General features: G+C 37.4%; 1 protein-coding gene across 1 annotated transcript; it reads left to right on the plus strand.

Moving 5' to 3' along the window:
- The first annotated feature begins 1,546 nt into the window (after positions 1 to 1,546).
- Positions 1,547 to 23,875, plus strand: KIF14 (kinesin family member 14). The gene is made up of 30 exons (XM_039726332.1): positions 1,547 to 1,710; positions 2,855 to 4,033; positions 4,398 to 4,652; positions 6,012 to 6,099; positions 7,506 to 7,604; positions 8,566 to 8,618; positions 8,971 to 9,001; positions 9,347 to 9,454; positions 10,595 to 10,711; positions 11,299 to 11,417; positions 11,723 to 11,895; positions 12,239 to 12,386; positions 12,521 to 12,584; positions 12,780 to 12,964; positions 13,644 to 13,746; positions 13,945 to 14,105; positions 14,885 to 15,032; positions 15,347 to 15,499; positions 16,088 to 16,214; positions 16,833 to 16,926; positions 17,428 to 17,566; positions 17,981 to 18,084; positions 18,525 to 18,619; positions 19,344 to 19,565; positions 19,712 to 19,896; positions 20,476 to 20,634; positions 21,160 to 21,279; positions 22,133 to 22,207; positions 22,874 to 23,012; positions 23,132 to 23,875. Exons 2-30 carry the CDS (start codon positions 2,943 to 2,945, stop codon positions 23,491 to 23,493), a joined length of 4,917 nt encoding a protein of 1,638 aa, XP_039582266.1. The 5' UTR covers positions 1,547 to 1,710; positions 2,855 to 2,942; the 3' UTR covers positions 23,494 to 23,875.
- The last annotated feature ends 1,326 nt before the right edge of the window (positions 23,876 to 25,201 follow it).

Genomic DNA, 25,201 nt, shown 5'->3' on the forward strand with positions numbered 1-25,201 from the left:
CTAAGTCTCCTGCAGACCAATTTAAGCACTGGTATGTTTAAATGCATGGGCAGCCCTGCTGTACCAAAATCCCACAAATTTTGTTCAACAAATCATGGAATCAAATAACAGTTCTACACCACGTTTGCCCCAGAAACTGAGTGCAAGTACAGGTTCTGTAAACTTGTGTCAGCAACCTGGTTCAGTTATCTTGTAGCAAGCTTTCTCAAACAAGCTTTCTCATTGTTGCTGGGTTTAGATGGTTTTGTACAATATATTTTATTATCAATGTGTCTGTTATGGGCATATATATTCATGGATTCTGTTTTTATTTCTTGCCCTGGTGCTGCTTGGAGTGCCAGCATTACCTAAAGTGTCACAGCCACCGCGTGTTCTTGTGGTTAGATAAAAGGTAGGAGAATAGAGACAGTGGTGAAGGTAATCTGGCCCCTAAGGAGTTACAGCTGTGCTAATTATCAAGCATTAAGAACAAGCCTGCTCTTAATAGGCCACAGCTGTATTCAATTAAGAGGGGTATTTATAAAAGAGCAGGTTGGATGGCCGAGGTGAGAGGTGGAGTTTGTTGGCTGTGCTGAGAAGAAGAAAAAGTCAGTGCTGTGAGGAGCTGCCCATGAGAAACCACCGAGAAGGTATGAAATCTTTGCAATAAAATAGCAACATGTTCTCTTAATTCCTTTCGCACCCATTTTTTTCTCCCCTTTTCACTGGTGCTTTGGCTACACACGGCAGTGCGGTGTAGGCGCAGTACCGGGTCTGAGGCCGCCCGTACGGATCGGGCGGCCCTGGCTGGGATCGGGGTGGGCTCGGATGGCCCTGGCTGGGATCGGGGTGGGCTCGGATAGCCCTGGCTGGGATCGGGTGGCCCTGGCTGGGATCGGGGTGGGCTCGGATAGCCCTGGCTGGGATCGGGTGGCCCTGGCTGGGATCGGGGTGGGCTCGCAGCGCTCCCGGGCCGCCGCGGCTGTGCCCGGTCACCGCCTGCGCCTCAGCCCTCACACCCGGCCCGCCAGGCGCCCCCTGCCGGCGCGGCCGCTGCTGGGGGCCAGGCCTGGGCGGAGCCTCGCGGAGCCAATCGGGCGCGCCCGGCTGGTTCAAACGGGGCCCGAGCGGAGCGGAGCGCTGCGGGGCGGCGGTTGAGGAGGGGCGCGCTCAGGTGAGGGCCGGCCCGGACGGACGGACCGACCGACCGACCGACGACTCTTCCGCGTCCCGGTGGGGCTTCTCCTCGGCGGGGCTGTGGGTCGTGGGGAGTGGCGGCGCGTGTGGCGGTGCCGCCGCCGCCGCCTCCTCGCCCTCTCCCTGAGGGAGCGTGGCCGTGCGGGGTCTGCCGGGGCTCGGCCAGGGAGGGAGGGCGGCTTTGCTGAGGGACAACAGAGCTGCCGGTTGCTCCAGCTTTGGGCGCTTGCCTTTCGTATCTAAGTTAGTGGTTGTAAATCTTTAAAAAGGAGGGATGAGCGTATTTCTCGTTCTGAGTTCAGGTCTCTCGAACTGAACCTCATTCTTTCCTGTAGAGGAGCTTTTAAAAGGGAGTTTCGCTTTTCACCAGAAAGACTTTGTTGTTGTTCACAAGGCACAGCTGTGGCTAGAGGAGGGGAGAACTTACAAGAATTATGTTAAAGCTGCACGGAAAGGATGGACTTCCAGAAAACACACCATTCATAGTTTACATCCGTGTTTCTCTATTTACTGACTGCTAGAGGGAACCACAAGGTCTGTATTTTACTAGTCATGTAACAGAATTTCCTGTCTGAAACTGGACTGAGCAATAAATACACTGCTCTGAAACGTTGATATTTTCCTCACAAATTGTGAGCTATGGAAACTATACAGTCATGACATGTGTAAGTGGATGTAATTGCACAAAGTCTGAGAGTACTCTGAAAGCTACTGCTTAAAAGTGTAACATTAAAGGAAACTTCTGTTGGAGCAGTGGCTAAACGATTTCTTCTACATCACTTGCTCTCATCTTGCTTTGCTTTTTTTCCCCTGACTACTGCTGTTGTTAATGATATTGCAGTTTTAAAAGGATTAAAGGTAGGTGATTTCTTGTTGACTTGTAATAATGAATTTACAATTGACAAGTCTGCAGTGAGTGTTGATATCAAACCCAATAACTATGATGCGGATGCAACAGGGAAAATGTGCTTTCCTATACAGATTATATATAGAGAGAGCTTTCAGAATATTTACATGTAGAAAGGACAGGGAATATACTTTATGGTTTTGTTTTGTCCCCTAGGTCAGGTATCTTTTGTTTTGCTATGCGTCTATGTACCAGAATGAACTAAAATAACATCCACAGTTACTACTAATAGTCATCTTTATTAACTGTCCTATTCTAATACTGGGTTATATATTGCTTATAAAAATCCTGGAAAAAAATATCTTCCTTCCATGTTCACAGACTTCTGTTCAAGGTTAACTTTGTTGTTCTGTTGGAGTCTGTTAGCTGTGAAACACAGAGAGTGTAAATAGATGTGAATGAATGGCAACAAGATCTAGAATGTCTTCAGTTTGGAAATCATGGTAGATCGTTTGGAAGAAATGTCCATGGTCATCTTTGTTGCTAAATAGTTTGTTCTTTTTACTAACTGGTGCTTCTTTGTGATACTTGGTTTACTTTCTGAAACAAATCATAGAGCTCAAAAAATCAAGTCAAACAGCCTTTTGTTGGAAGCAGTCATTCAGTTATAAAAGAATTTTTTTTTAAAATACCAGAGGTGAAACAGGATACTAGTTGTTCTTAATGTTTGGGAACATGTACTGCAGTATATGTGAGGAGCTCCCCATGCAGTAAAACATACCTCACACTGCACATCAACACCATAAAATTTTATTTACTTTGTCTCCCCAGATTCTTCACAAAGCAGCAACTAGAAATAATCCTTTAGGAAAGGCGCTGTACTTTTCAACATTTGGGTTTTAATTAGCTGGAAGACAAGATGCCTATTTACACAGTTCCTGCCAGGAGCCCTGCTGGGCCACGAGGCACAGCCACTTTGCAGAAGGCTTCCTCACACAGTACCCTGGCCAGCACTAAAGCACCTGGGCAGCAGCTGAGGCCACAGGTGCTGGGAGAAAAGGATGGTCTGCCTTCGTGTCCTCAGAGTGAGAGTGAAGAAGCAAACAGGACCTATGTGATTTCAGCTTGTGCAAAAGTGAGTGATGTGTCAACTTCTTTTAAACTGGAAGGCAGATTAACACTCCAGAGGAGAACTGGAGCAAGCAAAACATCAGTGTCTGGTAGTGACACAGCACAGGGTACAGAAGAGCTCCAAAGAGAGAAAAGACTTACTCTGCAGAGGCGTGTGAGGACTGGCTCCACAGAGAGGAGTAAAATTAATCAGAATATTGTGCCTAGAAAAGGAAATGATGGCTTTGATGCACAAGGAAATGACAAGATTGCACTTCCACAGAATATTAAGGGTACAGATAGTGTTAAACCAAACCTGAAGTTAACTGAGAGTCAGTCAAGCACCAAGTTGCAGCACAACCTGAGCAGCAAGGGTTCCTTAGGTTTAGTTGGTGGTGTCTGTGAAAATGCTATCAACACCTGTTTAAAAGAGAAGACAAGCACTGCTGACATAAAGTTTCAAAATGAAGCTCCTAAATCAGAACGACGGTTCATTACCTCAAAATGTGCTAATAGGCTGTCAGGAGAACAACTGAATGAAAAAAGCAATATAAATAAGCTACCTGGAAAGCAAAGGGTACAGCACTTGATAAAACACAGCAGCTTGGAAAGACCAAGGACGCCAGCAAAAGTTTTAACAGAAAGATTTGCACTTACACCAAAGAACAGCACTTCTCAAGACCAACCATCTCTCAAGCCGGCCTCAAATGAACAAACACCTCATCAAATTTTAGCCAAGAAACTCCCCAGTGTCTCCAGCTCTCTTCTTGTGAGCACAGGTTCAGAAACAAAAGTGAACACAGAAACTTTAGCTGAGAGCAGCAGTACTGAGGAAGATGCTTTCAAAGTGAAGAACAGCAAAGTGATTGTGGCTGTGCGGGTGCGGCCCTTCAGTAACAGGTTTGTATCCTGGACTTACTGCTGGTGCTGACAGTGTGTGCTGAGTTCTGCTCTGTTCTTGTTGAGTTATTTCATCATTGATCCAATAAGGATATAGCACATACTTGGAAATTAGCTGATGCTGCATGCAACACCAAGATAGATTTTATTAAGAAACTGAATTGATTTTATTGGTGTTTGGGTCTTTTTTTTTTACATATTCATTAACAAAAGTGTTTTGAACCTTAATACTCTGTATGTTTGTCTAACAGGTATTTTTAGCAATGATCACTGATTTTTTTTTATTTTTCCATCAGACAGTGAAATTACTAACTTAAAACGTGCAGCTTATATATTTTTTTATTTTCCCACCTTTTCCATTCAGAGAGAAAACTGAAAACTCATTCCCTGTGGTCTCCATGAGTGGTTCAGAGACAATTGTACAAAATCCATCCACAAACCAAGTTTACAGTTTCAGTTATGACTTCTCCTTCTGGTCTTTTGACAAGAGTCATCCTAATTTTGCAAGCCAAGCAATGATTTATAAAACTTTGGCTCTGCCACTCCTTGAAAGAGCTTTTGAGGGATACAACGCTTGTCTTTTTGCTTATGGGCAGACTGGCTCTGGAAAATCATACACGTAAGTTGCTAATAAAAATTGTTAAAATTCTGCCAATTGTTATGCAGTGTTAAGTCATGAAAGAGATTGAATGGAATAGGTTTCAGTGTGAATGAATAGTGTCAAAATGTTATTGTGTATTTTAAAAATAATTAAATCAGTATTTATAGCAATGAAGCAAAAGTTAACTTTATAATATTTTTATGTATGTGACCCTGACTTCTTTCTACTTTTAATGGAGAAAATGAAAACTTTTCCGAGATTTTAGTGAAAACCTTTATTAATGCAGAGAGCTTTCAGACTCTCCCAGTGGTGCTTCACCACTGTCTGTTATTTTGTGCATGAAGTGATGTAGTAAAGTATAACATTTTTTGGAGAAGACATTTAAGAGATCATTATAATTATGGTCCTGAACTTTAATTAAACTCAGATGTTTGTGGCACTGCTTATTTGAAATCAAATCTTTGCACAAAATAGTCCCAGATAAGTAACATTTTTAGGGTTTATAGCCAATTGTGTATACCTTATTTCTATTTTGAAATAGAATGCCTAGTGAGCTGTTTGGTTTCCAAACATGCATCTATTAAAATTAATTTGAGTTTTATAATGCCTATCAGGTGCTATAGACTTTTAATAAAGGCAGTTGAGGACCAGAAATGTTTCTGTTCAATTTACAATAAATATAGAACTTACACAGAAGTAAGTCCCCTCTCAAGTGGGTGAACTTCCATTTTAAGTGCATGAACTCAGTTTTTACTTACACTGCTCTTTTTGCCTTGGCCTAAAAGAAAGAAGAACTCAGCCTTGCAACTGTTATCCTATTTGTAGGTTTGTTGAGGATTTCCTTTCACTTAAACAATAACTTAACTTCACCCCTTTGTGTTTTGAACAAGGCTGAAGTTAGTATCGGGGCCCTCTGGTCAAGTTTACCCAACAAATTTGTGCTGTGCAGCACTGTGTGTCTCTAGGCTGCAGGGGGATTAGTCCTGGTGTGCTGCTGTGGCAGAACTCAACAGCAAAAACCTGCACCAGAGCGCAAATTGCACTGCAATTGCACTGCAAATGTGCAGAGAATATGAAATGCAGGCATGGTAAGATACTAAACATCTCTAGGTTTAGACTCTGCAGTTACTGTAGAGTATTTGTTTTACTTGGATTTTCAACCTATTTCTCAATGGATGAAATAGAAAATACCTCTGGGTAGCACCTTGTCCAACTCCAGACTTAGAGAAGCACCAGTTTAGATCAGGTTAATTTCTGTTGCTTATTGTTGTATAACTTAGAAGTGTGTGGCATGGCAACTACAGAGCCATACAGTTAACATTAAAACTGTCTATGGAGAGTTACAAAACTAAACCAGCAGGATTTTTGTGACTGCAGGATGATGGGATTTGATGAAGACCAAGGAATAATCCCAAGACTTTGTGAAGATCTTTTCAATCAAATAGCACAAATGGACAAGGAACAGGTGATATGCTTATGCCATTGGACTATGGGGAAAGTGATACTTTAGTGCTGATCCCTTTACTAGTGTTCACATTCTTTTGCTGATTCAAATCTTGTGTTGATATCTCTGATTCATGGGGTTTCCTAAACAGTCAAAATCAACATTGTTTTCCTTCCTTAATGGCCTTAATGTGCGGAAGAAATATGGGCATGATATTTTTGTTGCATCGCTAGAAAAGGATTCTTTTCTCTATATTGCATGTTTTACAATTTAAGATATATGTAAGGAAAGGCAAAACAAAATCCCAGTGGGCTCCATACTTTCAGTGAAGGCAGTAAAATAGAGCTCAAAAATATGAATATATTGTTAAACATCACGTATCAAAGCAAAATACACTGTTAATAATATTCCACTTCTAGTATTCCAGCTCAGTACTCTAGCTGAAACAAAAAATAACTACCCTCACTTACTTTGTGGTTTTTTTCTCTGTGTGTATGTTTGTGTCTGTAATGACTGACTTGCAGTTCAGTAGACCTAACATTCAGTTAATCTTATTCAGGCAAACTTTTCCATTTTTAACTGTTCCAAACTTCTTTACTGCTTTATATTTAAATTCTAGACTTTGAATCCTCATATCTGTGAACATCTAATATTCTAATCCTCCAGCAGATTTGATAGACACTGAAGAATTTAGAGAAAGTTATTTATTGCTGAGTTTGGCTATAGAATATAACTTCTAAAAAATGCAGAGCTTTTTTTTGTTTCTTTTGTTTTATGCATTGTAAGTGATTCTGTTGTAGTGAATTGCCTTGAGTCTTGTCTTTCAGTGCTTTAGGGGCTTTGCTGCAATCCTCCTTGTCTCAAAGAAAATGCCATTCTTTTTGAAAATGGAAAAAAAAAGACCCAGACACCTTCAGAGGAGAGATGTGTTCTCATGACAGTATTTTTGTGGTGTTTTTAGTTTTTTTAATTGCTGTAGGTAGAATCAAGGTTTACCATTCCATTAGGTCGTTCTGTTCCATGTCAGGAGGTTGACAACATCAATCCTTGCCTTCCCTGTGACAAATACCGTGCTGTAGAAGCACAGTCCCTAAGGGAAAGAGATGAGTGCAGGTGCAAACAAAACAGTATTTTCATTTACCAAAAACCCAACTCTGAAACTTCTGAAGTGGATATATACACTTTTTTAGTGCTTTATAGCTTCCATCTTGGAATATATGGATGGAATTTTAATGAATTGTATTTTTCATCTTAGCAGAGGCATTACAGTAGATAACTTTTAAGAATCCTTTTCAACCCAAACTGTTTCATGATATCCTTTCTCTTGGAAAGTCCCTTTAGCACAAATGTTTGTAACATTGATTTGAAACAAAGGATGATGAATATGTTTTATGGACTGTATTAATGACTATTATTAATTTTATTAGGTTTTGTATCATCTTGAAATGAGCTTCTTTGAAGTATACAATGAGAAAATTCATGATTTGCTTGTCTTTAAAGCTGAAAATGGACAGAAGAAACAACAAGTAAGTTGCTCACAGAATCAAGTATCTGCATAACCTTTAAGGAGTGGCATTTATTCTGAAACAAAAATGCACTAATGACAAATTATCATTGTTTTTAATCTAAGTACATTAGTTGTGAACAATGGAATTCAAGTGAAAAACAAATTAAAATGTCAAAATATCACCACATGACTTAAAGCAAAATGCTTGTCACTGGACAAACACGGAGCAATGCTGAAATAGAAACAAAATGATTTAGTAGAATCCAAAAAAGTTAAAATCTCCCCTTATCTGCAAAATGAAGATGATCTTATTGGCCTTTGTAAAAAGTCTCCAAGGATATCTCTAAATCTCCAGCTTATAATAAGAATCTTCTGTACAATATAACTTGAGTTATAGTCTTGTCATTTATAGATAGGTTTTTTTTTTTTATGGTTACCTGGTTGTCTCTTAAGGAGCTGGAGGAGGGGGAAAGAAACAAGACTGGACTGATTAACTAGTTAAGTATCACTAGTTAAACCAGTTTAGCTAGTGTTTAGTGGTTGTGTATTAGAATATGTAAAACTGTAAATTTAAGAAATTTGTCTTAAGTAGTGTATGTAAAGAAGGAATTTATTATGTCAGACTTATCAAAAAAAGGTACTTTCTGTGCTTTGACATTGAGCACTATCCTGGCCATTTGTGTGTAAATTTCATGATAGATGCAACAGATGGTATGCAAAAGTTGATATCTAGCATCCAACTTGCTGTTGAAGTAAGTCCTTTAACCTAAGCTTAGGTGGACTTCTTATAAAGAAATTAAGACTCTACTGTCTTGTCTAAAGCAGGAGTGCTTTCATTCTGAGTTTTGTCAGTGATTTTGGGGCAAGCTACTTAGAAACATAATAGTTATGTTGTAGAATATTTTTTTTTAGATTTTCCTGAGTACTAGATCTGATTAATGAACTCCTAATACTTTTTATTTTGAAATTCTTCTCATCAGCTTCGTGTAAGAGAACATCCAGTGTTAGGACCATATGTGGAAGGCCTGACAGTGTAAGTCTTATTTGCTAACTGTTTGTTATCTGTACTTATTTTAACAGATGTTTGGTGTAATCCTGAAAAAGGATATCTTGAGGCTCTATGAAAGCTTGTGTACTCACCAGTAAATTAAGCAAGATTCCAGTGTTATGTAGTTTTAGAAAAATGCATACCCATGACTAGCTTGATATATTTTCTTAAATGCCTTAATGAAATCTAAAAGTGTGGAAGTCTCAAGACACCTGCAGCTTTCATTATGTATTTGTATTCTGTTTGTAACTGGGAAAATGTTTCAGAACTCAGGCAGCAGGCAAATCTATAGAAAGAAAACTGAACCCAAACTTTCTACTTTTTCTCTCCACTCTAGGAACGTTGTTCGTTCTTACTCTGATATTCAGGTAAGAATTTTTTTTTTACTAAAAGGGAATACAAATATTTCTGCCTTCTCCTTTTCTGCTTACTGCTGAAAAATAAATTCCATGGATGGGAAGAAAATGTTTAACAGACTGTCCAGTAGTCTGATATTTCAGCTGATTTTATGAAAGGATGATGTAGACTAGTCCTGTATAATGGAGCTGAGTAGATTTGTACAGTCAAGTGTCACTGTTCACATTGTTATTTCTAAAGTTTAAGTCCTCTCTTATAGTCATAATTTGTCTTAACTGCATTTGCAAACATTTAAATCTTCAGTTAACCGTCCAAAGTAGGTTTTGATTTCATGTCCTGACTTTTGTCTTTTATAGAGTTGGCTTGAACTAGGAAATAAGCAGAGAGCAACAGCTGCTACAGTAATGAATGACAAGAGCTCTAGATCTCATTCTGTCTTCACCCTTGTCATGACACAAACCAAGGTATTGCTGGGTTTTTTTTGTATCTGTTCAAATCTGGTAGTAAAAAGTTCTTTTGTGTGCTGCCTACAAAATTGTGAGGATATACTTGATGATCTTTGGGTAAAGCACAGGGCATTGTAACATGGCTTTCTCCACTGCAAAACTTGTTTTATTCTACATGCTTTGAGTAGATTCTGATGTCTTTGTGCTAAGTATATTTATAGCAGCAGTAAAAATATGTCTAGGCTGACAGATCTAGGAGTAGTTCCAAGCTTCTCAGTGTGTGTTTTGAGATGTAACAGGAATCCTAATTGAGGCTAGATTGAATTTCACACTGCTGCCAACACATCTTAGCTTCTAAGAAGGTTAGGTTGTGTGAAGTGTGTGGCTGTGATGAGTTCCTGCAGGCAACAAACTGGGGCAGTGGTAGGAGATGAAATTTCTGCTCAGTTTCAACACACTTCACTGAATAAATGTTTTCTTGCTTCAGGATGCCTCTTTCCCAAGTGTCTCCAGGATATAGGGACTACAACTCCTCATCTGATTTACAGATGCTTAAAAGACAAAACCTGACTTAGTGACGTGAGCCTGAAGACAGAAATGGAATAGGTAGAGCTCCTCAGGAGTCTACAGATTGTCAGTTTTTTCCATTGACAAATGACTTGTTGGTTTGGGGCTTTTTGTTCTTGATTGGTTTAATTTTTTGTCCCAGTTTCCTGGATTTTCTCCTTTCTTCTTCCTCTTGCCATTCTCACCACTAGATTATTGATTTTTCTCTTTCATAGCTGGTCCTGAATTTTTCCACTGACTCCTTAACTGATCTTCATTGGTCTAAGTCAGTAATAACTTACTGATTTGCATGTTTATTGCATAACTGCAATTGGATTGACTGCAGTCATCAAACTTCAGACCCAAACCCCTAGTTTAGTAATCTTTTGGGTTTGGAGTTTATGCTTGTGCAGTTATTCAGCCACAACTAATATACTATGGTTATAAATCTGAGCTTAGTCTCCTTCAAGGGACATACACAAGAGTATAGTGTCAAAAATTAAATGGCAGCATGAAATTCTTATGTATTTAATGTGAGCAGCTTGTCCAATTTCTCCTTATCCTCAGGCTTTTTATTTTGGTTTGAATGCCAGCATCTCCCTTTCTTTCCAGGTAGAATTTGTGAATGAAGAACAGTGTGATCGTAGGCTCACCAGTCACATAAATCTAATTGATCTAGCTGGCAGTGAGTGCTGTACAAAGGCTCAGACCACTGGAGAAAGGCTGAAGGTAAATCAAGAGTGGAAATCTGTGGAAAAGACTTGACTCCTAAGAACACCCTTAAACTCCAAAGCATGCCCACCTTAACAGGACTTTTGGGCAGGAACTGTAGCTATAAAAGGATGTATATAGCCCTTATGCTTACCAGTGTTACATCACATTTTGCCAGTGAGAGTGGGTGGCCTGAAGAAGCTGTTTGCACTGTGCAATGTGGCAGATCTTGCTTAGAACACCTCCCCCCATGATCCTGCAGAAGGAGGGAGGGGAAACTGTTCATGTGACTTCGGAAATCATGAATCAAATGTCACATGGAGATGAGGCTTGCCCCTTTTTAGATTTTTCTAATAAGAGACTTAATTTCAAGCTACCTTTGTAAGTTTGATGGTTCTTAACACCACTTATTTTAAAGGTAGGGTTTTTTTCTTTCAAAATGAAGATGCCTTTCCATCTTATTGTTTTGTTAATGACTGGGGACATTTAATGTAGTACAGCTGTAACATACATTGCAAAAATGTAATTAATCAACAGTACAATTGATAACATCACAAAAGAAACTGCAACTCTATTATAAATATTTTTATTTTTGCTTTGTGTAGGAAGGTGTGAGTATCAATAAATCACTGTTGACCCTTGGAAGAGTTATTTCTGCACTGTCTAAACAGTCTCAAAATGGAAAGAAAACGTTCATTCCTTACCGGGAATCTGTCCTTACTTGGTACGTACATTATATAGTGATTGAGGCTTTCTGAGGTTGTGGTTTTCTCATCTATTTATGAGGCACTTCTTCCCATCCTTTCTCTCCCTCTCTCTCAAATGACCTGTGGAGGGAAGAAATTTGCCTGTTGAATCAGATAAAACCAAACAGGAGCTTGGTTTGTGTTTTAAGCAGCTAACAGTCCCTCTCAAATAAGTAGCAAAATCCTGAGTATTTTGTATTTAATCTGTTCAAATTGGGAAATTTTGAATTTTTCTGTCAGTTTGAGGGCCAGGGATTGACTGGTATTCTCATGTCCAATGAAGGCTGCTAAAGGAAAGTCTTGGTGGCAATTCCCAAACGACCATGATAGCCACAGTGAGCCCAGCTGCCAGCAGCACAGAGGAGACGCTCAGCACCCTTCGCTATGCCAAACAGGCTTGTTCAATTATCAACATTGCTAAAGTAAATGAAGATGTGAATGTCAAACTAATCAGAGGTGAGCTTGACCTTTCAGCAGTCTTTCAGGGCTGTCATTTGCATGTGTGTTTAGCTTATTTCTTATAAGAGTTGTTACTACTAATATCCTGTTGTGTTGACTGACCTCTTGTCAACTAGAGTAATAAAGCTTGGGATGCCTTCCTTTTAATATTATTGTTCTTTGTGAGCTTTTTTTGTTATCTAAAACCCAAGTGATATCTTAGGCTACACTTAAGAGCTGGAAATAGAGAAAGGTGTTTTGTTTTTAACTAAATAACAGGATTAATTTTCTACTCTTGTACTGAAGTGTATTTTGCCTTCATTTTTTTATGTGTACTGTATGTCTGGTTTGTCTCATGTAGAATTAAAAGCTGAAATTGAAAAACTGAGGGCAGCCCAGAAAAGTGCTCTGAACACTGATCGTGAAAAATACAGGCGTTATTTACAGGAAATAACATCTCTGAGGGTAGAACTGCACCAGCAGGAGAGAAACATGGCAGAAATGCAAAGGTCAGGCACTCATTAATGTCTTCATTTAAAATGGAAATGGTAAAATTTATATGCTGTAATTTATATATATTTATTTATATAAAATTTATATGCTGTAATTTTCTTCTAATATGTTATTTTCTCCATATATTAAGGGCCTGGAAAGAAAAACTTGAACAAGCAGAAAAAAGGAAATTGGAAGATATAAAAGAGTTGCAGGTACGTTTTATTCTATAGAACATAATACAGAAAATATAACCTCAGCAAACCTTACAGAAGAATGAGAATAGCTGTAAGATTTTGTTTCCTTAATACTCACCTTGCAACAGATTGCTGTGACTTCTTTGAAAAATTTAATGTAGATCTTTAAATGCATAATGTAAATTGTTTAATGCTGAGCTCTTTTTTATCTAGAAAGCTGGAATTGCATTCAAAATGGACAATCATTTACCAAACCTTGTCAATCTCAATGAAGATCCTCAGCTTTCTGAGGTGCTGTTGTATATGATCAAAGAAGGAGAAACTACAGTTGGAAGGTGTACACCAAATTCAAAACATGATATTCAGCTTTCAGGAGTGCTGATTGCTAATGACCATTGGTTTGTAGTGTTGTTTTTATATTTTAAGTTTCTTCTTACCCTTCCCCTTTCTTTTAGAGTCACTCTTTTTTCTGGCATTAACAAAATATAGTCTTCTAGCCAAGACCAGACTATGTAGGGATATTTTTTGTACTGCTCAATGATTAAGGCAACTACCTTCTGTTCCCTCTAGAAATCTGTTAGCTGAGGTAATTTAGTTTCTTTGTTCATTACATTCATGTGGCAAAGGTTTCTTCTGCAGCATTTCTACATGAATAAGACCTGATCAAATGATGCTGTGTGATAGATAAATGTTACATTAAGTTCAGTGGAAAAGTGAAAAGCCTTGACAGTTCTTAATTTAATAAAAATAGACAGCAGCTTGCAACTGATCCCCCCAAAAAATGCTGTAAGAAATATAACTAATGAGTTACTAAAAACATGAAAGTCACATTATCAAAAAAATTCTCAGATGGCAGGGTATTACAATAATTTTCTAGCAGTGGATTCCTAGATATAAATATAGGTTCTCTACCAAAATATAGGCTGTCATTCTTTAATTGTGTGTTGTATCTAAATAGTATGAAGACAATACACACCTAGGAAAACAATAGCATCTAAAGCTTGAATTTTAGTCTATTAAGAAACTCACTTGCAATTATCATGAGCTACTAATAGTACAAATGTTTCTTGCTTTCAGTGTTATTAAAAATATTGTTGGCAAAGTAAGTATTATTCCACTTAGAGAAGCCAAGACATACGTAAATGGGAAATGCATTTTGGACCCAACAATTCTGCATCATGTAAGTAATTGATCAGGTAATAGTAATTTGTGCTTTGTTAGTATCTCAGCTTCAGACTGCAGGGTTTCTGAGAATGCTCTGTAACCATAAATATTTGTCTTTGCTCTTTGATTTCTAGCTTCACCTGCATGTTTTAAGAACTGAAGATTTTCTTATAAATCCTAAAGTTTCAGCAGATTTTTTTTTTTCTCCCGATAGGGTGATCGAGTGATTCTTGGGGGAGACCATTATTTCAGGTTTAATCATCCAGCAGAGGTTCAGAAAGTTAAAACACCTTCTTGTGGGACTCTGTCTTTGCACGATGGTCCAAAAGATTTTGAATTTGCAAGGAATGAGCTACTTATTGCACAGCGAACACAGTAAGTATTGATTCTTCTTGTTCTGAAAATAAACTCGGTTGTTAATTCAACCATGCAATTAGTTTTAGAAGTAACTGAAGATTATTAATTATTTCTCGAGGAGGAAAGTTGGAAAATAGCAACTCCATTTATAATGGAAGCCACGGACTTGGCTGAAATGATGCACAGCTCTAAGGTTCAATCACCACTAGCTAATCTAGACACCAACAATGCAGACCACTATTAGAGAAACACTGAGCTTCAGGGGTCCTCAGAGTAGTGTATCTCTTTAATTGTGTTTCTCTCCAAGTGTATGATGAGTCTGAAAATGACTTTTGATGTTTTAAAGAGATTTAAAGTCTGATAAGTAAATGCCTTAGGAAAATGAGAAGAACCCAAAGTAATAACCTTAGGTCTTCTGTGATGGAGAATTTAAGAGACAGTGAAATGTTATTTGTACTTACTTCATTATGGGGTGTTATTAAACCACAACACTCATTGATTTAAAATTTAGTTTTGTGTCTTAATATGATTTAGTGAGTTTTCATCACAGTCTTTAAATTTGTGAAAATGATGTAATAAAATAAAAATGCAAAATCGAGTGGATTTGAAATTCTGAAATATCTTTCATATTTATATTGGAACTGTCTGCGTTTTGTCTGTGAAATTAAAACCATGTAAAGTATGTAAATTTTTTTGCTACAAATTAAATTAAACCCTCATGACAGAAAAAAATATTATAATCTGTATACATCTTATAAGAGACAAACAGCAGCAATCTAAATGTACAACACTTGTAGGCTTGAATCAGAAATTGAAGAGGCACGACTCAAAGCCAAGGAAGAAATGATGCAAAGTGTCCAAATAGCAAAAGAGATGGTCCAACAAGAACTGACCTCACAAAAAGAAGCATATGAGAGCAAAATAAAATCCCTGGAAGCAGAGGTGGTAAGTTGTCATTGCATCGTTACATGAAATATATCAATAAAGTAAATCAGAAACTGTAGTATGTGGTATCTGTTTATTCAGTGCTTGATTGGCCTTGGTTTGTGTGGTTTTGGTTTTCTTTTTCTCTTGCATATTATAGCAGCATGTTAGAGAATGCAAAGCCTCATTCTTAAAAAAAACAAGTCAGCCTTAGTAACAGAAGAAATTTTTAATTGTTTCAGAAGTTTTAAATGTATGGAATATCTGCCTGAAGGATGGGTCAGAAATGCTGTAGAAGGAGTATTCCTCCTCTCACTTTTCCTTTTTGATATTAGAGAGAAGAATCTCGTAAGAAGCAAATCCAAGAACTGAATAACCAAAAAGCCACAACCAAAATACAGGAGCTGGAGAAGGCAAAGAAAAGCCTTGAGCTGGAACTCAACTTCAATAAGAAGCGTTTAGAAATGGAGACCTTAGCTACCAAGCAGGTAATTGGAAAAAACCTTTTAAGGCAATAAACTCTGGTTCGGTTGGGGGGCTTTTTTAATTTGTTTTTTGAAAATCAATTATTGTAAAGGAAATTATTTTGAGTACTTCTATGTGATTTTATGCAGAAGAACTGATGTTTTGCTTGCAGCCTGAGTATGTTAATGTATTAATGTTGGAGATTAACTAATGCTGACCTTATTTCTTAAATAATGTGGATGGTTTTGTTCCTGTACCAAAATTTAGTAACTGTTGCCTTTGGCAAAAGTTATTAATCCAGACATTAATGTAAGTAATGACCGAGTCTTGGCTGGTGTTCATATATATCTGATTGCTGCAACAAATACAGCTTTTTAAAAAAGCTGTTCCTTTTTAATTCCAGTAATTTTGTGCATTGCAAAATGTAAGCAAACCCAGAGAACTGTCAGTTTGAAAATTAATTATTTTATATTAGCATAGCAGATGTCCAGTATAAAATTAATTTTGTGAGTCTTTAAAATGCCGGGAACAAAAAAATCATCTTCAACAAACAGCACTGTTTTAGATTTATTTTTTTTAATGTTTTTTTACCACTGCCCATTTTTCTCTAGGCTCTAGAAGACCATACTATTCGTCATGCTAAGATAGTGGAAGCTCTGGAAGCTGAGAAGCAGAAGATTGCTGAGGAAATACAAGCCCTTCAGAGGAATGCTGGAAGTAGGAATAAACCAGTGATGAGTATGTATATGCATGATGTTGCAAAGCCAATGCTGGCTTCTCTTTTTCTCAGTGGGCGTGGGTGATGATGGGTATTGATACAGGAACTTTTTCTGTTCCACTAATACTTCTCTAGAGATCCTGAACAAGAAGAGCCTTCTGGTTGTTACAGTCCTTTCTGTTCATCAGCTGTATGTATTGGACTGTGTTAAAAGCTCTGTTTAATCACACTCATGGTGGTTAGGTGGACACACCTGCAGTCTGTATTTATTCCAGTTATTTAAAAGTACTTTCCTGTCTGTCTTCACTGGTCAGACATGAACTGAAATCATTGGGGAAACTGGAGTAACAGAATTAATTTTCTTCAGTTTCTTATTTTGGATTAATAATAATATTATAGTGTCTAGTGTTATGCCTCTGTTTCTGAAATACCCTTTACCCAATCATTTAAAAGGGTTATTTTGCCTGAAAGGGTAATCTTTTCCCAATATGTTGGGAATTCTTGGAACTATTGTTGGCTAAATGACTTTTTTTGCTTTTGGGTTGTGGTTTCTTTTCTACCCTTTGTTTTTTAACCCTAAAGTAGTTGCATCACATTATTTGGTTCATTAAATCAGTATGTTCTATATTCTTTATTAGTTCCACTGAACTGGAAGTCTCTGAAGCTGTCTGTGATGATTAAAGAGGCTAATGCCATTAGCAATGCATTAGGGAAAAACACTGTTTTCTGCAGGTCAGTATCTGAGTTAATTATTATGTGTATATGTAATAGTTATATAATATTTATGTATATATTTGGAGGTGGATTCAGGATGTGCAGTGAGCTGTTGATGTTTCTTTTAACAGTCTTCTGCAGTTTAACATGATAAATTTATTTTCCAAGCTATTGTTAGTTAAGTATGTAGCTGAGCCTTGGTATTTTCAAATGAGAATTTCTAATTTGAATTTTAGATCAACACTTTAAAGGTATGCAATAGACAGATAATTTTGAATTTAGTGTGCTTTGAGGTGAATCTTCTGATGCCCATGTCCATCTTACTTTGGTTCATGTGTTAAAGTGGTCCTAAAGCACAGTCACTGAGATTCATGATGTCTGAAGAAATTTTTGTGTGTGGGTCACGTTTTTAGTCTCTATAATCCTGCATACAAGTATCTTGTTTATTTTTCCAATACTAAAGTGGTTTTTTTGTCTTGATTTTTGTTGTCTTTTTTTTTAACTTTCTCCAATTCTTAGGCATGACAAAATTGATGATAAAACAGGAACAGTGTCTTCTATTCAGGTGCAAGTTCGTAACGTCAAACTGGGAATAACAACTTTTTGGAGCCTAGAGAAATTTGAATGTAAACTAGCAGCAATGAAAGAACTCTATGAGGTCAGTAACAATTGAAGAAGAACCACTAGTAACGAGTAATATTTTAATAAAATCTAAGTTTTTGGTAATGCATACAGGAGGAAAATCTTGGTGGTTTTTGGGGTTGTAGATCTTAAACAGCAAGATGCATGGCTACTTTTCACTAAAAACATGCAGATGCATGTCCATCAAACAAAAAGAATGCAATAGAAACAAATTACTTTATTCAGGTCATTTTGTGTAGAGAGTGAGAAGCAGTAAAGCAAGGACTGCTTTGTGATTCTTTTGGTTGTTCAATTGTTTTATATTGTAAAAGAACTTGAATTTGTAAATTGAATTTTCATTATTATGTTCTATTTATCCATATGTTGACTACTTTATTGCTTTTCTTCTGTTTAACTCTCCTCCTCCCCTCTGTTTCCTTTATTTTTTCAGAGTAATGATAGAAACAAAGCTGTTGTTGATGTGTTTTATGATCCTGCTGATGAGTGGGAACCTGACCTTTCAGACAGCTCCATTTCCTTGCTTTCCAGAAGAAGGTAAAAGTAATTTGTAGCTCCTCTCCTGGGCTTAAAACAAAATAAAAATTTGTGTAGCTATCTAAATATACTTTTGTTCCACTCTCATACACCATGTTATCTGGCTAACAGATATTGTGTTCGTTTATTCTCTTGGATTTCCTCTACGGACAAAAAAAAAGGAACTAAAGTTGTGTGTAGGGCTTTCCAAAGCATCAGTGCAGAGTGAAATGTGTAGTTTTTAATGTTTCTTTCCCACTTCTACACTATCAAATCATTGTTTTTAAGGAATGAATTGCATATGGTCTGGGATCTTGCTTTTGAAGTTTTAGCCTTATAACAACAATATTTATAACTGGCTCACATATTTGTGCAAGCTGTAGCTCATCATTGAAATGCTTGATGAGGAGAAATGCTTTTCTTTTCAAGGTTTTTCATGTTCTTTTATCATCCTTTCTTAGAAGTAGAAGCTTCATGAAGAACAAGAGAATTTCTGGATGTTTGTCTGAGATAAAATTGCAATCTATTCAGAATAAACAGACTTCCTATATATCAGGTACTTTCTAAATGGCAGAACACCTTTCATTTCATACTGAGAATTTGAACCTACTACATGCATAAAATGTGGGTGCTTCTGATGGTTGTTTGAAAACTGTGGGTTGGAAAGCAAAATTAAAAATGTCCTGTTTATGAAACCTTCAAATTCATAAAGTCAAGCTGTTAACAGTAGGGGTTTCTGTATTTTTGATTACCCTTTCTTAGGGCAAAACCTTCCTCAGCAGCGCTTTGTGAGCCTAATTTAAGAAATTTATCTAAAACATTACTCTGTTTAACTATGTGGGTTAATTGGAAAAAGAGGCTGAATCCTGAAACAGTAATGTAGAGAGTTAATTTGCTTGAGTTGTTGTTATTAATTAAATTACTGAGGTTTCCCCAAGCTTTTGGCCAGCTTTTACAACCTTTTTTTCCTGAAGCATAGGGTGCTTTAATCTTCCAAATATTTGAATGCATTCAGTTGTTTTAGATTGGTTGGGTTTTCTTTTTTATTTCTCTGCAGTTTTGATCATTGAAACAAATGTATTAATGTTAAAGAATTTCACTCTGGAATTTCTCTTTGTACTAACAGAACTTATAAACGATTTAGAACACTTTACACATTTTTTTCTGAATGACTGTCTTGAGTAGGTGAATGTCTATATAAAAGTCTTTACAAAGACACATGGACTGCTCACTCCAGTGAAGAGTTTCATGCATGTGTGTTTTGCTTTTACCTTGTACAGGTTCACTGAACAAATCCAGCATATGCTCAAGCACTTCTGAATTGTTTCTTCCTGGAATTTGCAAGGAATCTATAAATTCAGCTTTAGAGTTGCTGGAACAGAATCATGAAGGAGGAAAAAGCATAGCAGATAGTCTCCTAACTAATTTGTTAATAATTTTTTCTGGAGCATCTGCCATTTCCAAAGCCTATGAACAGCAAGATGAAGAATGTCAGGAAAACTGTAAGTTTCATTTTCATAGTGGTTTAAACATTTCTAATGACTTGTCTTTCAGATGCACAAGCATTTATGTTTGTCAGTCTCAAGAATTAATGTTCCTGTGTTCATTTGCAAAGGAGATAGATCTGATAGATCTCTTTCTCTTGTAGTTTTCTCTCTTGATCGTGCTGCTCAGTCCTACAGCATCAAAATTGTCTCTGCTTTTGATCAGATTGTGGTTATAAGTAAACTCTGGCTTAATAATGTCCAAAAGTGTTCTGGATCTAGAAAAGTTGATGAAGAAATGAAACAGGAAATAAAGAACTTGGGAGGTTATTTACAGTTGCTGTTGCAGGTAAAGCATATTAAAGAATTCATCTGTATATAGAAACTTCACTGCATTAATGTAGTATTTATAATAGACTTGTTAAAAGCATTTAAATGTCTGGTGTGTGTAATAACAAAACAATGCACCTAAGGAAGATAAATAGCTAAGGCTGCATTTTTTCTGGCTACGCTGGTAGTCCCTGTGCTACGGAGAGTAATGCAGACCTTCCTGTGCCCAGGCCTTGACAGAAGCATTGGTTCTTACTTATAAAATTAAATATGCAATAACAGCAAATGATAGCTTAGACTATGAAGTGCTGCTGTTTATAACCTCATAAACCAGTGTCCAGTGAATAGTATTTTTGTGCACACTAGAGCCTTGTGACTCTCTTTTTCGTTTAAAACTACGTAGTGTTATAGTATGGTTGCTCTGGGGTTGCAAGGCATGATTTTTTAGCTGTGATAGATAAGCCATTGGAAATAGTTAGATGTAAAGCTGAAAATGCCTGAGTATTGTGTGCTAGGAACTCTTGCTGCATGGCAAGTGTGTATTCTTTGACCAGAAGTGCTTTCTAGAATCAGTGAAAGATGTGCCTTTGTTTCCCAGGGCTGTTCTTCAGATATATCCTCGATGGTAACAGAAGCATGGAGCAAAGTAAACCAAACAGTAAAACAAACAATGAAATACATAGGACACTTGGCAGTAGTCACAACAACTGATATTTCATTTCCTGAAGAGAGCAACATTCCTGCCTCTAGTTTACAGGTGAAGAAATGTTTCTTAGAAATACTGATTATGAATAGTAATTCTAGTGTTGAGGTCACTCTTACTATCAATAACTGTACTCAGGAACAAATTGTTCCATATAGCAACTTCATCAACCAAATTAAGTATATTTAGAATTTATCTTCTAATTTAGGGTGAAAATGCATGTATTAATACCCTTGATTTTTTTTTCCTTAAAAACCACATCATTTGAATCTGTATAAGTTAAACCTATGAAGAAAAAGAAGTGTACAGTGCTTTTAGGACTGTATAATAGATAATACAAGTCTATCTGTTTCACTGAAATTCACTACTTATATTTTAGTAATCTGTATCTAAGTACCACACTGAATATACAAAATCTGACCTGAGCTCCTGTAGTCCAAGGGAGACATGTCTGAATAAACCTGCACTGAATAATTTGCTGGAAATGAAATTATTTCTAGTCTACTGTAGAACAAGTGTTTTAATTCAAGACCACATCAGTTTCTTTAACCATTGCATTTGGAACCTTTGTTTTAAAAGGAATTTGTACTTGCTATTTATGATGGAGTAGGCTCAGGACTGGAGTGTCTCATTGATGCTGTGCAGGAGAAAGCAAGAATAGTACAGAAAGAACTTGTGAAACAATGTCCAGGAAATGAGGTGAGATGAAATGAAGACTAAAAACTGTTACTGTATCTTGGAGGCACTTGACCATGTTTTGTTTCTTGTGCTCGTATTTTAAATAATGAAGATGATGCTGTAGGGAGTTACACTAAGTAGAGAATAAAGTATAAGGAATAAGCACCATACTTCAAAATATTTTTGCAGCTGTTTGAAAATTCTAGTAAGGAAGTTAGGGTACCCCTTGGAAGCACACCACTTTCTTAGTGGGTAAGCCCTTTTGACAGAGAGCCTGGCTGAATTCCAAGAAAATACTTGGGAAAGACTAAAATCTTCTGAGTGATATATTGTTCCTCTCAAGGCAAGCAAAAATTTCTTCCTACTCTGGTTTTCACTGTTGTCATTCTTAATCCTACTGATAATAGTGAAACCATCCAAAATACTTTATTTCGCTGTCTTTTTTTTAACTCCCAAATGCTTTGTGTTTCCAGCAAGTGGAACTGAGCACTCTGCTTTCCAAATAATGCTGTTCACTTGCAGCTAATTCTGAAGTATTTGCTGTATGTGCTTGTCTCTGGTGCAACTACTGTAAGGATGGAAAGAAAAAAACCCCCACCACTTAGAATGACAGTGATACAATGTTATTGGACAACCTTTCCGTGGTGAAAGTTTAAATATGTTCATTTCATTCTCCCCTAGGAAGGGGTTAAAAACCTTGCAAATGTAATTAATGTTTTCTATCAGTTAATGTTTTCTTTGAAAAATTGCATGTTTAGATGCAGAAAATGCTATTTCTTTTGGGTATTTCTCTCTTTAGTATGTCAGTGTTTGTTCTTTTTCTTTTAATGTACCTTGACTTGAATGAGGTGTATAATTAAAAGTTTCTTTGTAGATTCAAAATCGAATAAAGGATAATGTGGTGGCATTAGCCAGATTCCTTGAAAATAACATGTCTTACTGCAGAAAGGTAAGAAAAATTATTCCCAAAATGTGTGCTTTGAGTCTGGTATTTAAATTTTAAGGATGCATTTATCTAAGAAGAGGTATGTGTGTGTATATATATATACACACACACATACATACTGTATATTTATGGTTGCATGATAACACTTCCTGTCACAGCAGCATTCTTGTGACTGGAAAGCTAATTTTCCTTACTACTGAATTTCCACTCAGAGCTCTTTTATTTTAATTTTACTTAAGCTAAATAATTTCTGGGAGTACTTGTATCTTCCTTTTTGTGCTCATCTTAAACAGCCTAACTACTTGTTGTAGTTTTTTTTAAGTTGAAAGGTCAACTTTGCTAGTGTAATTGTTTTATAACTGTTACTATAGTTTATGACCATAGTTACTGGTATTTTGAATTAAAAAGCCAGTATAGGTGGTTTATCTTCTAAGAGCCAAGCATTTCCTGGATTTTCATACCATTTGCTTTTTTCTTCTTTTCCTAACCCTGTCAACCATGTGCAGTTGTGCATGCTTTTCAGTGCTGTCTTATATGACAGGACATTGATTTGATTTTGTGTTTCAGCATTGGCTTGATCTCTGTGACTGAAACCATAAATAGGCATGTTCAGTAGTTAATACACTGTGATGTATTTGAGTCTCTTGAAATTGCTCTTTATTAATACAGAAAGAAACAGAATCTCAGCTGCCAGAAGAAGAGTCTGTATATAGAGAAATAAAGAAGAGCACTAAGATTGCTGTGAAGTATTTGGAATTGGAGCAGTGCCTGACTGAAATCTGTCAAATTGTCTCTTCCATGTTACAAGGTATTAGCTGAGTTACCACCTGTAACCTACAGGCTACAGGAGACTTGCAAAGCAAGGGAGAGGCATTTTTGGTACCTGCAAAATGCTGCATTTGATTATTTTTTTTCTGTTTCTCATAGGGTTATACAGAAACACCAGCCCTCTCAGGAGCTTTGCAGAAAATATTTCTGTCATTGCTGGATATTTTAACAACTATTTCAGATTATTTGCCTTGTCTTCTGCAAACAACCCTATCCAGAAAATGCATGTGCCTTTTATGAACCTGGATGAATTGGACTCTCTGGTTGATTCCCTTATTATGAATTTTGAACTTGAACAAGGACAGCCATCACTGCAATCACAAATTATTTGTAATGAAACTGCTGAGACTCCAGGAGGACCTGTTGAAACAGGTCAGGTTGAATTTGCTCAGAAATGGAATGGGATTCCAGAATGCACACAGACTGCAGAGCTTTCACCTGGTAGGATAGAATGGGTATAAAATGTTATTATCAAGAAATTAAAGAGAACCTTTTCCTATTGCAACATATCAAAAAAGCTACAATTTATTGCTAATATTATTAGTGGGTGAGTGGTGGGAAAGTAAAATGCCATGTTTGTATAAGTATCCTATATTTCACCAAAGAAAAAAATACCTTCCTAAAGACGCTGACTTCTATTAAAACAAAAGGAATTATATTTTGAAGTTTATTACTACCTAAGTTTATAAAAAATAATTTTATTTTTTTGAATTTTTGCTTCACCTCAGCTGCATTATAATCTAGTAATGCTACTGCAACGTCAAAGTGTTTTTTATGCCTTTTACTTTGTATTTATTTCTGTAGAGGAAAACAACGCGAGCTAGTAAAAGTACTTTACAGCCTTATTTGATGAATGTTTTTAAAGTGGTTTTTAGCTCACTGAAGAATCTGCACTTAAAGTATCAGTGATGATGTTCAAAGTGATCCGCAGTAAGTTTATGTTGGGCTTGTTGCTAGTGAGTTATCTTTTGATTGCTGAAATAATTTTCTCTACTATTCATGTTGGAATAGAATCATATATGTTCCTAAATAACATATAAATTATCCCAGGTTGTAGAGATTTTCCCAATCCACTACTTCCTTGTGCCTGTTATCATTGTTTAACAAGCCAACAATGTTGAGAAATTCATAAGGTAAAAGCTAAGGTTTTTTCCTATACATCAACACATCTGTTGTGGCTTAAGCCCAGCTGGAATCTAAACACCACAAAGCCACTTCCTTGTTTCCAGTGGGGGAGAAACAGAAAGGTAAAAGTGAGAAAATTCCTGGCTTGAAATATAAACAGTTTAATAGGAAAATCAGAAGCCACACACACAAGGAATTTAAGTCACTGCTTCCCATTGTCTTCCCCATGGGCTGCAGGAGAATCTCTGGTCCCATGCCTGGAGTATCTCCCTGCTCCAGCATGGGGTTGTGGGTCCTTCCCACAGACTGCAGTTCCTCATGAACTACTCCAGTGTGGGTCCCTTCCCCACAGGGTGCAGTCCTTCAGGAGCAGCCTGCTCTGGTTTTGGTCCCCCACAGAGTTACAAGTCCTGCCAACAAACCTGTTCCAGCATGGTCTCCTTTCTCCACATGTCCATAGGTCCCCGCCAGGAGCCTGCTCCATCACTGGCTTGCCCTGGCTTTCCCTCCATCAGGCCCACCTCTGCCATTGTGGGCTCCTCCGTGGGCTGCATGCGGATCTCTGCTTCCACGTGGACCCATCCATAGGTCCCAATCTCTCTGACTTGTGTTCACACTGGAGTTCCAGCGTGTCCAGTACAGCAGCACAGAAACAGCAGCCATGCCCTGGCCATGTGCCAGTCCCTGTGCATCACCACTGCTGTCCTCAAAATGTCCCCAAGCACAGCAGAGTGAGGGGATCAGCAGCACAACAGAGGGAAAGCAAAAAGCAGCCACAGATGAGCACAGCACTAATGTACTGTAAGGCATCAAGCACAGGAGCAGCCAAAGAGCAATAACAGCTGTACGTTCCATCTAACACATTCCAATCAAAGCTGTTATCTCGAACCTTCTGAGCCCCATGTTGGGCATCAAAATGAACTGTTGTGGTTTAACCCCAGCTGGTAACTCAGTCCTACACAGCTGTGTGCTCACTGCCTCCCAGTGGGACTGGGGAGAGAATTGGAAGAGTAAAAGTGGGAAAAATCAGGGGCTGAGATAAAG

The sequence above is a fragment of the Passer montanus genome, unplaced genomic scaffold, assembly GCF_014805655.1.
Source record: "Passer montanus isolate IOZ18808 unplaced genomic scaffold, ASM1480565v1 scaffold58, whole genome shotgun sequence".
Taxonomy (NCBI): Eukaryota; Metazoa; Chordata; class Aves; order Passeriformes; family Passeridae; genus Passer; species Passer montanus.

Bases quoted from the DNA above. Each gene is read 5' to 3' on its own strand.
- KIF14 (XM_039726332.1), top strand. From the start codon at position 2,943: ATGCCTATTTACACAGTTCCTGCCAGGAGCCCTGCTGGGCCACGAGGC. The intron at 8,619-8,970 runs GTAAGTCTTATT...TCTCCACTCTAG, and splicing joins TATGTGGAAGGCCTGACAGT to GAACGTTGTTCGTTCTTACT. The intron at 15,500-16,087 runs GTAATTGGAAAA...ATTTTTCTCTAG, and splicing joins AGACCTTAGCTACCAAGCAG to GCTCTAGAAGACCATACTAT.